This window comes from Giraffa tippelskirchi, chromosome 9, assembly GCF_054371585.1.
Source record: "Giraffa tippelskirchi isolate mGirTip1 chromosome 9, T2T-mGirTip1v1.2.pri, whole genome shotgun sequence".
Classification (NCBI taxonomy): domain Eukaryota; kingdom Metazoa; phylum Chordata; class Mammalia; order Artiodactyla; family Giraffidae; genus Giraffa; species Giraffa tippelskirchi.
The window spans coordinates 7,568,409-7,584,813 of NC_137283.1; the positions used below are offsets into that span (position 1 = coordinate 7,568,409).

General features: G+C 36.5%; 1 protein-coding gene across 50 annotated transcripts in view; it reads right to left on the reverse strand.

Annotated features, from left to right (window-relative positions):
• The window catches only part of CLASP2 (cytoplasmic linker associated protein 2), a 170,558-nt gene that overhangs the window by 59,595 nt on the left and 94,558 nt on the right, over positions 1 to 16,405 (reverse strand). For 25 of the 50 annotated variants that reach the window (XM_081527145.1, XM_081527152.1, XM_081527148.1 and 22 more), the window contains 6 exons: positions 16,140 to 16,217; positions 15,308 to 15,475; positions 12,492 to 12,547; positions 11,262 to 11,435; positions 3,640 to 3,663; positions 1,548 to 1,565 (listed from right to left, as the gene is read on the reverse strand). In XM_081527145.1, coding sequence (XP_081383271.1) covers positions 1,548 to 1,565; positions 3,640 to 3,663; positions 11,262 to 11,435; positions 12,492 to 12,547; positions 15,308 to 15,475; positions 16,140 to 16,217 — 518 coding nt within the window. The remainder of the gene's footprint in view (positions 1 to 1,547; positions 1,566 to 3,639; positions 3,664 to 11,261; positions 11,436 to 12,491; positions 12,548 to 15,307; positions 15,476 to 16,139; positions 16,218 to 16,405) is intronic. The other 25 variants (XM_081527160.1, XM_081527158.1, XM_081527153.1 and 22 more) reach the window with 2 other exon arrangements.

The following is a 16,405-nucleotide window of genomic DNA, read 5'->3' on the forward strand; positions in this document are numbered from 1 at the left end:
AATTTCCATTCATAAAATTATTTGAGGAAACACCAATCACAGAGGAGTTCACCCTTTTCTTTACACATTTCCTTCTCTACCTCCAGTCAGTATCCCTTCCTTCTCTATTACTCTTTCATCCCCCTCCACGAAACCAAGGAGCAGAAATGTTTCTAGAGCTCTTGAACCAAAGGAGAGAATGCTTATTTATTGAAGTGCTTAAGTAAACTGTCGTTAGAAAAAACAAAAATATATTACTAGTAGGCACTTTGGTGTTCTCAAGCAACAGCCTCAATCACTATCACATTGGAACCAACACCAACATGATCATGAAGAAGGGCTCAGAATCCTTTTCACTTAAAAGGCACAACTTGGAGGGCAATCGCGATCTACGGGCTAGCCTGATATGGCAATATTGCTTAAGAAAACATATCTAAAGGTAAGGAAAATTACAAAATTATGAAATGAGTGAGGGGAGAGAAGAGAATAACTAAGAACAAGGAATAAAGTGAAGCAAAATGAGAAGTACAGGTGGTAGATCCTCTCATTCTATCAACTTCTTCAAGGCCCCTAGAAAGCTCATGATTCAGGACTTTCACCCTTTTACAGAGTCTGCTTAGAACAGGTCATGATGTTCTCCTGACTAAGAAGTAAAATAGAAAGAAAATTCATTATTTTTGAAATGCAAAATTTATCCATCACAATAAAGAAATTAGGATAAATTATTTTGATATTACCACCTAAATTATAATGACACAGTGCCAGAAACCATTTCTATAAACTATTCTAAAACTTAAAATACGAAAATATTTCAAATATGTCAGAGTAAACATGAGACCATCAAAATGTCAAATCTACTTGGTTGTGTTACAAGAAAATGCCACTTGTAAAATTTAGGAAAAAATTGTTTCATATTAGAGGCTTAATTAATAAGATAGCCTTCAAGTAGGATAAATAAAAACACTGAAGTTTTTCCTTTCTCCAAATTGAAAAGTAATAAATATTTTTAAAAAGGTAAATTGGTTCAGTAAAATAAAGTTTTATATCTAGCAAGGTTTTTGTATTTCCAAATTCAAATCATATGCAATTCCCCAGGCACTGATTCAAAATCAAAGATACATTTAAAAGTTGACAAAATAAATGCAATTTAAATGGGATGATATTTAAACTCCAATGATAAAGCAACGGTGCGTGCACTCACAAAGTATAAATGAACTGGCAAAAATTAAAAAACAAAAACACAAAAGAAAAGCATTAATGTCACTACAGAAAAAAATGAAACTATGTAATTTTATACTAGGTATTATTAAATATGTGAAGCAATTATGTCTTTTCCAGCATGAGATAATGCAAGATACACAGCAAAACTCCAGGATGAAGGATTAAAAAAAAAAAAAATCTACATGAATAACTAACACAACCAAACACAAAATGTAGACACTAGCACAGCTGGCAAATTATAGATTTGCAAACAAAGTAGCCTATTTTAGTTTTTAATATTTAATTCCTACTAATGAAAATATTAATGTAGAGGTATTTGTGTTACTAACAAAATGTTTAATTCTTACCATCTTCAGATGCTGTTCCTAAATAAGAGAAATAAAACAATAACGTTTCAACAAAGTCTGCCAACGTTGATATTAAGACTTTCCTTGTGCCTCCCACCCAAGACAAAAACAAAAGGGCAAAAGAAAAAAATATCTTCTAGTTTGATAGCCTTAAATCAGCTTTTAAAAGGTTTTGAGATAAAACAAAATTTGAGGTAACCTAAAGACTCACTGCACAAAAAAGTTAAAACTAGACAACTGAAAATAGCAAAATTCTGTAATAAACCAGTTTGTCTGCTGTATTTCATACTGAGAAGAGAAAAGTAACAAAACTAATTACTCAAGAATGATACGACTCTGTCACTGATGTCTTCCAAACAAATGTTTTAATCTATCTTTCCAGTGTAAGAATACTTTCTGAGCATTTTCAAAAGGGAGTCCAAGAAAGAACTAGAAAACTAACTGACAAACATGGGAATCAAATCCATGACCCAGGCCATATTATTTCCTATTTTCGTATTATTTTCAAAGCATTACCTATGAATCTATCAGCTATTCATTCAAGCTTTTTTGTACTTCCTAAGATGTTGTAAAAGCTAGCAAAAAAATTATCAAGAGGACTTCCTGACAGTCCACTTGTTAGGACTCCACATTTTTACTGCTAAGGTCTGGGGGTTCAATCCCTGGTTGGGGAACTGAGATCCCACAAGTTGCACAGCACGGTCAAAAAATATCAAGGATGAATATCAGAATTCACTACTATTATAGAGCAATAACAGATGTTTCTCTCTGTGTGTGTATACAGATTTTTTTTTTAAACGCAGGACTAAACATCAGTTAGAGTATCACATTATATAACACAGGTGATTTCTCAAATAGGCTGACGTTTCTGACCCAAACAAGAAAAATTTTGATCTAGAAAGTGAGAATAATTTGTTTTCCAAGGATCCAGACTCTCAGTGATAGAAGTGATATCACATGGTCTGAAATACAGAAATTACCTCTTGGTGGGTTTTCTTTCATTTAATAATTTCTTAAATTTATGAAATACATTAAACATAAAGAGAAGCACAGAGACCAATTATAAATAACACTCATGTACCCAAGCCAAGATTAAATAAATCATCAGAGTGGAAAATATACCAGTTTCAGAGTTTATGTAATAATTGATAGAAAAACACACAGTTTTCCATTTTTCTTAGATCTCATACTGTGACTTACAGATTCATGATCTTCTTACAAATTCTTACAAAAAAGCTCAAGTTCCTAGATGACACTGTAGTATCTAATGACGTGAAGGGAAAGTATGGATAACACAGTCTAGTACTAGACAAAAATATCATACAGATAAAAATTATCATACTGGATCAAGCAACTAAAGATGAACTAAATAATGAAATTTAAAAGGTACAGCTCAAAATAAGTTCAATTTTGATTAAATGTTCATTTGAAACACACTCTTAAAAAGACAGCATCTGTACCTAGCATTTCATTTTCATAAATGACCACTGTTATTATTGTTTAATCGCTAAGGTTTGTAACCCCATGGACCATAGTCTGCCAGGCTCCTCTGTCCCATGGAATTTCCCAGGCAAGAATACTGGAATGGGTTGTCATTTCCTTCTCCAGGGGATCTTCCCAACCCAGGGATCAAACCTGAGTCTCATGTGTCTCCTGCACTGGCAACAGATTCTTTACCACTGAGCCACCAGAGGAGACATATGAATCTGTAAAATATGTCATCTGTCTCTCTCTATAGCAGAGTTAGTAAACTAAAGAATTGAATTATGTGACTTATGAGATTCCTTTCTCCTGAATCTGGTATTTCTGAGAAAGACTTGAGAAATAAAGAATATTCTAAGGGCTCAGGTTAAAAAAAGTTAAGAAAATTGATTTAACTTATAACAAACAGTAATCTAGTATTTGAATGAACTGAGAAACCCAAAATGGATATGTCTAGCCCCAAATTCAATCAGAGAATTACAGAACCATTCTCGCATTAAGACTACTGCTAAATAAGCAGCCTATTTTCAGAAATTAAGAGAACAAAGATATTACATAGAATCCAAGAACCATAAAATTTTTTAGTAGAATTAGAAAAGGAAGTTCTTACCATCCATCTTGTCAGAAGTATCCTCTTTGATGAAAGAGCAAGCAAAGAACAGAGGAAAACTTGGTATATTAGAAAAAGATTTTTATAACCCCTGGAAAATATTATTTTTAAGAAAACAGAATTCATAGCACAGACATGAAGCTTTTTTTCAATTACAACATACTAGATTAAATAAGATGAGTTTCCTCTGTGAGACAAAGATACCAAAAAAAAAAAAAAAAGAATGAACTGAATTGATAGTAAGTCTAATTTTTATTTGCCTAGAGAAGTTAGAGAAGCCCATGTGCCAACCTTGGACACCTCCACCATAAGACAAACCTCCTACTTGGGTCTGCTGAGCTTCTCATAATCTAAGTCACTTAGCCTTGCTTTCTTTCTTCCTCTATAGGCTAGAGCACACCCTCAAATTCCACTCTAAATTTAGCTCTTTCGTCATTACTTCCGTCTACTGCCTTGCTGCTTCCTCACCCCATCCTTTGCTAGTACTTTCGGTCCTGTAAGCCCTGAAATACAGATAAATCAAACAACTCTAATTTTCTACCCTGCTACACTGAGGAGCCCCAACAGAGACAATTATAAAACCACAAAGTCATGCATAAAGGCACTGCTAGGAACTAGGGTAATCAATAGGCTTGGCCTTGAGTGACTGTGCAGAAAATGATTAACATACCAGGCCTGATACTCTTCAGAAGAGCCTAGTTCCAGGGCTGGCCCTTAGCAGGCCGTTGGGAAGTTAGTTCTAGGTCCTGATGTTTCAGTGTTGGGGACAAGGTATCGAACTCCTGTTCAAGGAACTTGCCTGAACTGTTTTTGCAGATAATGTGATTTATGGGGAATACCTGCTTTCTTTTTGGGAGAACAGAATGCTGGTAATTGTGGCTGGGTGTATGGCAGTGCCTACCTAACTACTCACCTCTTACCCTCACCCTGGGCTGAGTCTTAAGTGAGTCTCTCTGGGCAGAAACACTATGCACATGTTCTACAGTCATTGCTGGAGGAAGGAGCATATTTCATACAGCCCATCATTTTGCCTCTGGGAAGGATAACTCTGAAAGCCTGTGCCTCAATGCCTCCAGAATACCCAATGGGTTGTTTTCCCTTGCTGATCCTGCTGTGTGTCCTTTTGCTCTAATAAACTTCAGCCATGAGTACAGCTAAGTCATGTGAGTTCTTCCAGCAAGTCTCTTAATTGTGTGGGCAGTTGTAGGAAGGCCAGAAGAGTACCCCACCTCTTGTGACCCCTCAACAAGCTGCTCCACACCTTAAGTCACCTCTCAGACATCCTGCTTTTTATTGTTAGCACAGTGTCCTGACTCTGTTTCCTCAAACATGAAAACAGTCACAACAAGCTCCTGATGACATGGTTCTCAACGCCCAGCTGCCCCAAAGACACGTGAATCTACCTCCTTCTTCCTTTCCTTTCCTCTACCTCAGTGACGCTGATGATCCTTCAACATGCAAGGCTAACTCCCTAGCGCTATACGTCCTATTCTTTATGCCTCTCATAAGGATTCTGGCCATAAGCGATTTCCTCTCATTCTTGCATTTTAACTTTTTCTTCTCTACTGATTCTACCAACTTAGTATACAAACATATGTAACTCCCTCAATTTAAAAAAAAAAACAAAAAGTTCATTAACCTTTAACTATGGATAATTCCTACAAAATTTTCTCATCTCTTCTCAACCATTAAGCATAGGAATAATTTACGCAGATTCTCCTTCCAACTTCTTCCTCAATCAACAGAAGTCTGACTTCTGTCACATGACACCATTGAAACCATTTACTTTCTTTCTCATTTAGGCAATCTCACAAACCTAGCCATTGAGAACATATATTCATAAATTTGGTATATCAAGGTTTCCTTAACAGAAATTCCTGTCTCCCATTCTACCAAACTTCTTCTTCAGGATAAAGTTAAAGGGTAAACTTCAAAACACTCATCATATCCCACTGTCAAAGGATTCAGTACTTTAGTGGTGGAAAAACCCAGTGGCAACTCCTTTAAGTAGTTAACTGAGTTTAATATTGAAAGATTACAATAAGAACAATCTGCAATCATTTCCGAATCTAATCTCAAGCACAGATCTCTCTCCTGAGTTTTCTGCCATTGTATGTAATTCTTTCTCATATACTACTGTGCCTCCAAAACAGTTCCAGGTTGATGTCTCAGCGATGTCAAACTCAAAATGCATAAAACTCAACAAGCTTTTAGCGGCTCATTCTTTGGCAACCTACTGATAGACTGAGAGACTGTTTCAATACAGAAGCATTTTATCTCTGGATCCATAAATGTTCAGCCATAATAAACAAGAATCAAAGTGAAGAAAACAAAGAAAACACAAGTCACATCCGTGTAAGAAAGGTGAGAAAGAGGGGAGGAGGGCATCTAGGGAGGAAGAACAGAGGAAAGGAGGGAGGGAAGGAAGGAAAGAAGACAGTAAGGAGGAGAAAAAGACACAGAAATAGAAAGAATGAGAAAACCTATTCTCTACGCCCTGGAAAGAGCCACAGGCGAGTATCTTATTGTCCCTGAGTGTGAGCCTGGGTCAGAATGAAAAAAACGAGGACAGAGGGCGCCTTTCCCTCCTGTAGGATAGCAAGCATGCCCTTCAAACCTAAGGAACCAAAGAAACAAATTAAGGAATCTCATGGCACTGTTAACAACTTTCTTATGAAAAAAACATTGCAGCAAATGGCTTTCAAATTCACATTAAAGCATTTCAAATCCAGTATTTTTTTCCTACTACTAAAAAATAAAAGCTATTAAATGTTTTTATTGTTAAGACTCACAATGAGTAAATTTTATTATCTGTTTTCCATTTTTCCCCACTTAAAAAGTTAATAATTCATGTACCAGAACATTCACTTTTATTGTACACAATTCAGTGCTTTTAATATACTCACAAGACTGCACAACCCTCATAAATATCCAATTCCAGAACACCTTCATCACCTCAAAAAGAAATCTTACACCCACTGATGTCACCCCCTATTTTTCCCAATTCCCATATCTTAGCAACAACGAATTTATGTTTCTGTGGATTCACCTATTCCAGGCATTTCATGTAAATGGAATCACCCAAAATATGTGCCAGTTTGTACCTAACTTTATAGTGCTTTCAAGTTCCACCCATTTTAGAGGATGCGCTAGTATTTCATTTTATGTAATATGATCCTTTTTATGGCTGAGTAATATTCTGTGTCATTGTATGTACACACCTGCTTAACCATTTACCAGCTGGTGAACATTTGACTTGTTTCCACTTTAGGGCTGTTATAAATAATGTTGCTTGAACATTTATTAATGTATATATTTTAATGAGAACATATGTTTCATATGTCTTGAGTAGACAGCTAGGAGTAGAACTGCTGGGTCACATCATAACTCTATGTTTCACTTTTTGAGAAATGCCCGAGCTGTTCCCAGGGTGGCTCTGCTTACATTCCATGAGCAGTATGTGATGTTTCAGCTTCTCCGTATCTTCACCAGCCATCCTAGTGAGTGTGAAGAGGTGCTTTTCAATTTCATTTCCCTAATGTCTAATGATGCTGAGCATCTTTTTATGTGCTTTCATTGGTAATTTGTATATTGTCTTTAGAGAAATGCATATTCAAATCCTTTGCCTATTTTTTAAACAGAATTGTCTTTTTGTTTCTGAGTTATAAAAATTCTTTATATATTTGAGATCTAAGTCTTTAATCAGATACATGATTTGCACATTTTCACTATTTTGTGTTGTCTCTTCACTTTCTTGATGGTGTCCTTTGAAACAAAATTTTTAATTTTTATGAAGTCCAAGCTTTATCCAGCTTCTCTTCAGTTGTGTGTTTGGTCAAGTATCTAAGAAAACATCGCATCATTTAAGGTCATGAAGATTTATACATGTGTTTCCTTCTGAGAGCTTTATAACCATAGCTCTTACATTTGGGTCTTTAATCTATTTTGAGCTAATATTTTGGATACAGTATGAGGTAGGGGTCCAAATTCATTTCTTGGCATGTGGCTATCCACTTGTTCCAGCACCATTTGTTGAAAACAACTCTTCTCTACTGCATGGTCTTGGCACCCTTGTTTAAGATCAACTGATCATGGATAAATGGGTTTATTTCTGGACTCTCTCAATTCTTTGCATTGGTGTATATGTCTATCTTTATGCCAGTACCACATAGACTGGATTACTGTAGCTTTGAAGTAAGTTCTGAAATTGGAAAGTGTGAGTATACCAAGTTTGCTCTTTTTTCCCCAAGATCATTTCATATATTCTGGATCCTTTGCATTTTCATATGAATTTTAGGAGCAGTTTGTCAATTTCTGTAAAAAGGCAGCTGGACTTTTGAGAGGGATTACATTGAATCCATAGGTCAATTCCCTATCTTAACAATGAATATCTTTCCATTTATTTAGATCTTTAAATTCTCTTAACAATGTGTTGTAGTTTTCAGTGTACAAATGTGAAAGAAAACATATATATGGCCCTAATTCCTGGCACAGAGCTCCTAAATCCCTTTTAATTTCTTACGTGGTAGGATGGAGTACCTTTTGTTCTAGTATTTGCTGATGACCTCGTACCTGACAGAGCTCCTAAATTCCTTGGAATTTCCTGGGTGACAGGAGTGTCTTTTGTTCTAATGAGGCATTTCCTGGTGGGCTCCTGGGTAGCTTCAGGATGCCGGACGGTCCCGGAAAGATGAAACCATGGTTTGAAGCTTGGAATTTTCAGCCCCATCCTCCAACCTCTGGGAAGGGACGTGGAGTTGGAGACCAAGCACATGATCAATTATGACTGTGTGATGAAGCCTCCATAAAGGTACCAAAAGCACAAGATTCAGAGGTTCTGGTTGGTGAACACACCTATATGCTGGGAGAGCGGCACACTCCAACTCCACAGGGAAAGCAGCTCTGGGCTTCAGACTTTTCCAGACCTCGTCCCCTATCTTCATATCCTTTAACACCCTCTGTAAAGGGAGCAAGGGCACCTCTGACTTACAGCCAGTTGGTCAGAGGCACAGGTATAGATAGCATAGGTATAGTTGTGACATATAGATTATGTCACAACTGAACTGCATTGAAAGATACCCAGCTGTTGTCTGAGAATTGCTTGGTGTGAAATACCACACATTGGTGTCAGCAGTCTGAGTGTGAGAGTAAAGGAGAAACACAGGAGTGGTTATTCCTAGAGAAGTCTTACACTTCTTTTGTTACATAGATTCCTAAGTATTTTTTCTTTTTGAGGTTATTGTCACTGGAATTGCTTTCTTACTTTATTTTCAGATTGTTCACTGCTACCATTTAGAAATCCAACTGATTTTTGCATACTGATCTTATCTTCTATAACTTTTGCTAAACTCATTAATAAGCTCTAATAGTTTTTTGTGAATTTCTTAGGATTTTCTATATATAAGATCATGTTTTTTATATGTAAGATCAAGTTTTACTTCTTTTCAATCTCGCTATTTTTTATTTCTTTTTCTAGCCTAACTGACCTGGCTAGAATTTTCACGGCAATGCTCTTGGGAAGGGCAAGAGTGGACATCCTTATCTTGTTCTTGATTTTCAGGGAAGCATCCAGTCTTTCATCACGTCATATAGATAGCTGTACATTTTTCACAGATATCTTTATCAGGCTCAGAAAGTTTCCTTCTATACCAGTTTGTTGAGTATTTTTATCATGAAAGGGTGACAGAATTTGTCAAATGCCTTTTCTGCATCTAGTGATCATGTGATTTTTGTCTTTTGTTCTACTACAAGGTATATTATACTGATTGATTTTCATATACTGAAATAATTATGCGTTTCCAGCAAGGTAATGTTTCAAATACAGAAAAGTTTTATGAAAATTAAAAGCAGTGATCAACCCACTGCTGACATCTTTGTCAACATTTTTGTCCAGTCCTATAAATAAAAATGTTCATAAGTATTATTCATAATAACAAAAAAAACCAGGAAACAACCCAGATGGCCACCAACAGAAAACTAAATTGTGATCTATTCATATAATAGAACATTGTATGTAGAAATCTAAAGGAACTTTAGCTACATGCAATGATATAGATGAATCTTACAAAAAACCGTATTTGCCCAGTCCTTCATCTATGTGTAATTTTATACAAAATGATGAAATTATCATACATTTTTTGGTAGGCTATATCACTTGATCTTTATTAAAAATATGATTTGTCAGTGGCTGCATGGCATATATAAGGGTATACCATAACTTAAACATTTCCCCTTTTAACATATCAAACTTGAATCTAATACATTATTAAAAACCTAATAAATGTTCTTTTTATTTCTTGGCATAGTTATCTGAAAACATTGGACTACAGGCTCAAAACACTGAACATTTAAAAAAGTTTCATTGGTATCATGAAAACGCCACTCAGATAAAAGTGCTCCATGATTATTTCACATCTGTACTTTTAACCGCATTCTTTATGACTAGCAGTTACTAACTTAAACTTTCTTGTTTTATTTATAGGTCAATTTGCATCTGTTTGATTACAACTGAGGTTTAATATCTGTCCTGGTGTTTTGGTGGCAATTCTGAAATATGCTTTTCTTGATATATATAAAATTTTTTTTCTATAAAAATAAGCTCATCTGTTTTCCCGAGATGTATAAAACTTGGAGACATTTTAGCTTTTTATGTAGTATGTGGCAAAACCTTTTTCCCTTTCTGTTTTCAGCCACTTGTTTTATATTTTTACACTTAGATTTCAATCTGAGGGACTTTTCCCTCATGCTTTTTGGCTTTTATGCTTAGAAATGTCTTCTCCAACCTGAGATTAGATGAATAATCAACTATTACGTTTTCATCAAGTTGCTTTATATTTTTGTTCAACTTTTTAGTCACCTGGAATAAACTGTTATACAGTGTAAAACGTGATTCTAACTTAGTTTTGTACCAGATTGCAAGCCATGTGTCTAAACACCATTTAATGAATAATATATGCTTTCCTCACTGGATGCAGCTATGCCACCTTTACCATGTACTACATACACACCAACTCTCTGCACTTCCTGTGGACTGCCAATCGTCTGGCTGCCCAGTGTTCTATCACTACTACTCAAGAGAAAGAAAAATGAAGTACAAGAGTAAGACAAATAATACGGCTAGCCAACCTGAAACTTTTAAGGTTGATGGATATAAAAAACAAACTCTGAATGGCTTTGGGGATGTATGTTTAAGCTTTGATTATGATTAAGCTCTGCAGTTTTCCCGGATTCCCAAAAGCCTTTACCTTCTTGGGAAGGGAAAAGAGATAGGAGAAAGGGAATGGAGAAGCTGGGTACAAGGCCAAACGTCCTCAGTAACCAGCAGCTGGATATGGCAGTAGTGCAGAACTGTGAAAATTCTACAGGCAAATCAAGGAATCAAGAACTGTTCCTTTGATCAAGATAATTAGGAAGAGAAGGAGAAGTAAAGCATTTTAGATATCTCAGAACTATATTCCAAGGACAGAATCATATAAAATGTACAGACTATTCATAATTAGAAAGAATGAAATAGAGATGATAAAGCTATCACCATGATCAGTTACTGAAATTGATGACGGTTCACCAGTTTCCTGAGACCAGGGAGAAAATATAGTACAATTTCCTATAGTGAGCTATCTTACCTAGTGATGCATAGGAACCTGGATTCAGGGCCCCTGCACCTAACCGTCCACTTCGCACAGCCTGTCCAGCAGCGTGATGTGCCTTGGCACCAGCAGCAGCATTCACATCGATGTCACTTCGTGAACGCTGCAGGCTTCCAGGAAGAGAACTGGCTTTGCTGCTGCCTGCTGATACTATGAAAAACAAAGGAAAAGTAACCTGTATTATTTTCATCACTGCAAATGGCATGAAAATTATATAAACTTGAAATCACCACAAGATAATGATGATCCAAAAAGGAAATAGTGGCCAAATGGATACTAGAAAAGGGAAGCCCCACTTTAAAATCAGGATACCTCAGTTTCAATGTTGTTGCAAGTAAATCTTCTTGGACAATTTTCTCAATGTTTCTCTGCGTCATTTCCCCCTTCCAAATAAATGGGAAAAATAACTCTACTTTGTAAAACTTCATAGGATTGTTTTCTAAATGAAAAGATGATATTTACAACTGATTCATGAAACTGAAGTGCTACACAAGATAAACAGATGACAGCAGAGCTACTGTTTGACCATAAAAATAATGCAAGTAGAACCAGTCCGGGGATAAGATAATTCAGAAAATAATTCAGGTTCTGCCACTCGCAGGCAATGCAAATTAAGTCAATAATTTCTGGTGTTTAGTTTTTCAGTTTTAATAAGGAGTTTTATAAACTCTGAGTTATGACCCATTAATAAGGCTGTGAAATTAACTGAGTGAGTCAGGATGGCACTTTAAAGCAATGAAACAAAATAGAAAAACAGAGTGTGTCACAAGTAAAGGTAAGTAGACTTCTTGCAACTTCTGATTATACTATACACATATATAATATACTGTGTTACATGTATTTTGTAGGTATATAATTACACACAATACATCGTATGTAGTATATGTACATGGTATACAAACACAGGTAGTAAAGTGTATATGTGTGGTATTTACTATGTAAAATGATTTTCTCCTTGTAGGTCACATTAAAACAGTTTAAAAGCTATTGTTTTTAACTGTTTAGCTTTTAAACAGTTCTAATGTGCTTCAAAAACTTTTAAGGAAAACTTTATAAATGTTTTAAACTTTTAAATTCTTGATGACACTCTGAGTGAGAAAACCTTTTTACATAGTAACTTTTATTTATAAAGTCACTTTTACTTTATTAAGTAAAATATGCTATGACTCTTAAAATATGCTATGACTCTATAAAAAGGCAATTTACCTCTTCCAGCCACAGCAGATGGGTTTGCTGTAGACCATTTTGCAGAAAAAGGGCGACTGAAAGGTAAAAAGAAATACTTTTAATAATTTATCACTCCTCTGACAACACTTAATGAAATACCACTGAGATTTCTGAAGAGTTGAGAAGCACTTGATTTCAATTTTTCTTTCACAAATCACTTCAGAACAGTTGTTGTCATGTATCAATGGTATCTAAATTGGTTGTTAAGCAAAAATGAAATAACTAGCACTGAATAAAGATTGTAAGCTCTATAGAAACAGGGACCAGGTGGCTGCTATTCACTCTTGTCCTTGGCACACATATAATAACAGGAAACTCAATAATGGCACTCTCCAACACTTTTATTCTGAGATATTTTACTTAGAAGGAGAGAGAGGGAGTATTATTACCAGTACTCAGGGAATTCAGTGAAACCAAAGCCTCCATCACCTAAGTCATAACAGTTGTGGCCACTGGCATGTCAAGCAATTACTCTGTAGACAATAATGCCATCTACAGTGGTGCTGTTAAGTGTTACTCTGTGGGGCAAGAGAAACAAAGCTACAAACTACTGCTGAGGGTAACTTGTATTAATAGGATTAGAAAGCAAAACAGCTAGAATCATTTCAAAAGAATCCACTGCCTCCTTTAATATCTTTTGTGACTACTTACCTTTAACTACAGTGGTACTCTTCTGCCCAAAATAAACATATCTAAGTATGTAGGAGGGTCTGGAAAGTATATCTATGAATTTTACTTTATTATATTATTTGTTTGTTCACTTGCTTGTCATGCTATGTGGCTCGTGGGATTTCTTTAAATTGCATTATTTATCTTTGGCTGCGCTGGATCGTCGTTGCTGTGCAGGCTTCCTCTAGCTGTGGTTCAAGGCATTCTCGCTGCGGAGGCTTCTCTTACAGAGTTCGGGCTCTGGAGCACGCGGCTTCAGGAGCTGTGGCTCTCGGGCTGCAGAGCACAGGCTCGGCAGCTGTGGCCCACGGGCTTAGCTGCCCTGTGGCACGTGCAATCTTCCCAGACTAGGGATTGAATCTGTACTCTCTGCTTTGGCAGGGGGATTCTTAAACCACTGGACCACCAGAGAAGTAGGCTTGTGGGATTTTTAGTTCCCAGACCAGGGACCGAACCTGGGTCCGTGAGAGTGAGAGCATAGAGTCCTAACCACTGGACTGCCAGGGAATTCCCTATCTACAAATTTTAGAGGTGAGGGGAAGAGAGATTAATGTCAGACTACTGAAAATATTCTTAAGTTATTATTGTGTGTAAGGCGCTCAGTCGTGTCTGACTCGGTGACCCCCTGGACTGCAGCCCACAAGGCTCCTCTGTCCATGGAATTCTCCAGGCAAGAATAATGGAGTGGCTTGCCATTCCCTTCTCCAAGGGATTTTCCTGGCCCAGGGATCAAACCCGGGTCTCCCACATTGCAGGCTGATTTTTCACCATCTGAGTCACCAGGGAAGCCCTAAGTTATTATTATTAAATGGTAAATTTGGCATTTGGTTATTAAACCCAATATTATATTATTTTTATAACTGTCTCCTAAAACTATTATGTTGTGGCAGATTGATTCAAGTCCACAGATTTCAAAGTTGTTTATGTTTAAAGATGTTCTACTAGAGTAAGATAAAATATCTTATTTAGATCCTTGCTACTCAAAGAATGGTCCATAGACAAAAAGCAATGACATCACCTAGGAATGTATAAAAAATGCAAAATGTCAGGTCGCATCCCAGATTTACTGAATCAGATTCTGCATTTTAACAATGATCTTCAGCCGACTCATATATAAAGTTTGAGTACAGCAAGTAAAAGTAAAGGGAAAAAAAAGCAACAAAGCTCATTCGAGGTGAAGGATTTATCACAAATTTAAATGGAAGTTTAGGTACAATTATTCCTACAATAATTATCTTTTTAAATCAAATCGTATCTTCTTTTACTCTGAAAACTTGTAAGTCACTGAACTCTTATTTAGTACAGTACTCATAAGACCCTATGAGTGCTTCCTGCAACTGTGCCCCAGATACCTCTCCTGCCCACCCTGGTACCTGTCCTGGACCAGGAAGTTGCCAACGCAACTAGCAGTCTTTGTGGGGGTAAAGACCCTAAAGACACAGCAACTACAGCGAGGGAGACTGATATTCTGTGAGCTGCTCTTCCCTGGAGAAATCTGCAGATATTTGTGGCCACTGCTAGGGATCTTAGCCACCTTATAGGGCTAGAGAAACAGAAAATGGGGTATAACTGCCAAGGCAGCAAGGGTTTGAGGTGGCCAGCATAATGATGAGAGTGGAGTTACAGAGAAGTCAGTCAGACACTAGATAACTGTCCCCTGGAGGGAGTGGCTGAAATCTCAAACTATGCCAGAGGCGAGGAAAGAAAGCAATGCTGTTTTTACCAGTCACACAGTGCTGTGTAAAAGTTCTAAAGACGATTTCTGAATCTTCATTATAATTCCTCCACAACAATGCCCTAGAAATGGGCTACTTACTATATGGACTATTCTGGGTGTATTAAAAAAAGTATACAAATTAGTGCTTTCCAATCTTTCTTAAAGATATGAACATATTCAAACAAAACATGTTCGCACAAACTTTGAATCCCTAAACTCAACCCAATGAGAAGTTATGCAAGCATGTAATCCAACCCCTGAGGCAACAGACCAAAGGAAATAAGCACATTCAGTCATCATTCTTCCAAGGCTTTAAGAAGAAAGCAATCAGATACTCAACCATCCAACTTAAGGAACTCTGGAACTGGAAAGAGGAAGTAATCAGTAATGATCCTTTTTATGACCTTACTTGAGGCTTTCTTGGGAGCTAGATGAGGACCTGTCTGATTGTGGAAGAGATGCTACACTGCCAGAACTCTTTAAGTAAGTCTGAAGACTCTTCTGATAAGACGGCTCGAGGGAATTATACAGTGTTTCAGCTTCACCGGGGAAGTGGTTTCTAAGACCCATATATGTCCTGTAAAACAAACAACAAAATTTAAGGGTTTTTTGTAAGAAAACAAGAACACCTTAAAAAAATAACTTTGCATGATTACACATTAACTGTAAAATGTGTACATTCAAGAAGAGCAAAAGTTTTTAACATCAAAGGTTTTTAATACAGCCACAACGTGCCAAGTGAATACTTTCTAAATTAAATAAGTTTTTGGAGGAAGACAACAGGCTTTTGAGAAAAGGAGATCTCAGTTCAAAACCTGACTGTAATCCTTACAATTTGGGTGGCCTTGTGCAAACTTCCAGATCTCCAAACTTCAGTTGCCAAAGGAGATAGCACCTTCGTTGGATCATTTTAAGGATTAGAAAAGAACATATACTACTGCTCTAGAAAGTATCAGGTACATAACAAATGTTCAGTAAATTAGTTATTTTTATTCACAACAAAAATGAATATGTTATGATGTAATATGAATACTGATGGATATACAAACAACAAGGCTAAGTGAACTGTTAAGACAACCAGTACAGGTTTAATGGAGAAAAATCAGTCTCCATTTGACTAAAGAGCTGATCAAATACAATACTTGGGACACTTTCAATATTTTCATTTTCCCAGTATAATTTCTGTCGAAGAAAAGACAAAAGTATGTTTAAACCACCACAAAAATACCTTATAGACTTACTTTCTTGCCTCCACTCTGGCCTCAGCATCAGCATCATGAATTCCCTTCTTAATAGTTTCAACCAAGACAGCTGCATGTCTATAAAATAAAGTACCTTTAGGTTCGTGTATAAAACTATCTATTTCACCACAAATGATACTGCCTATATACTATGTATTACACATCAATCACAAATGGGCAAGGGAGAGAAAAAAGGTAACTAGTATATAATAATGGATCTAAGATAGCAAGATTTCCTAATAATCCGCCCGACACATTTTGCTCAT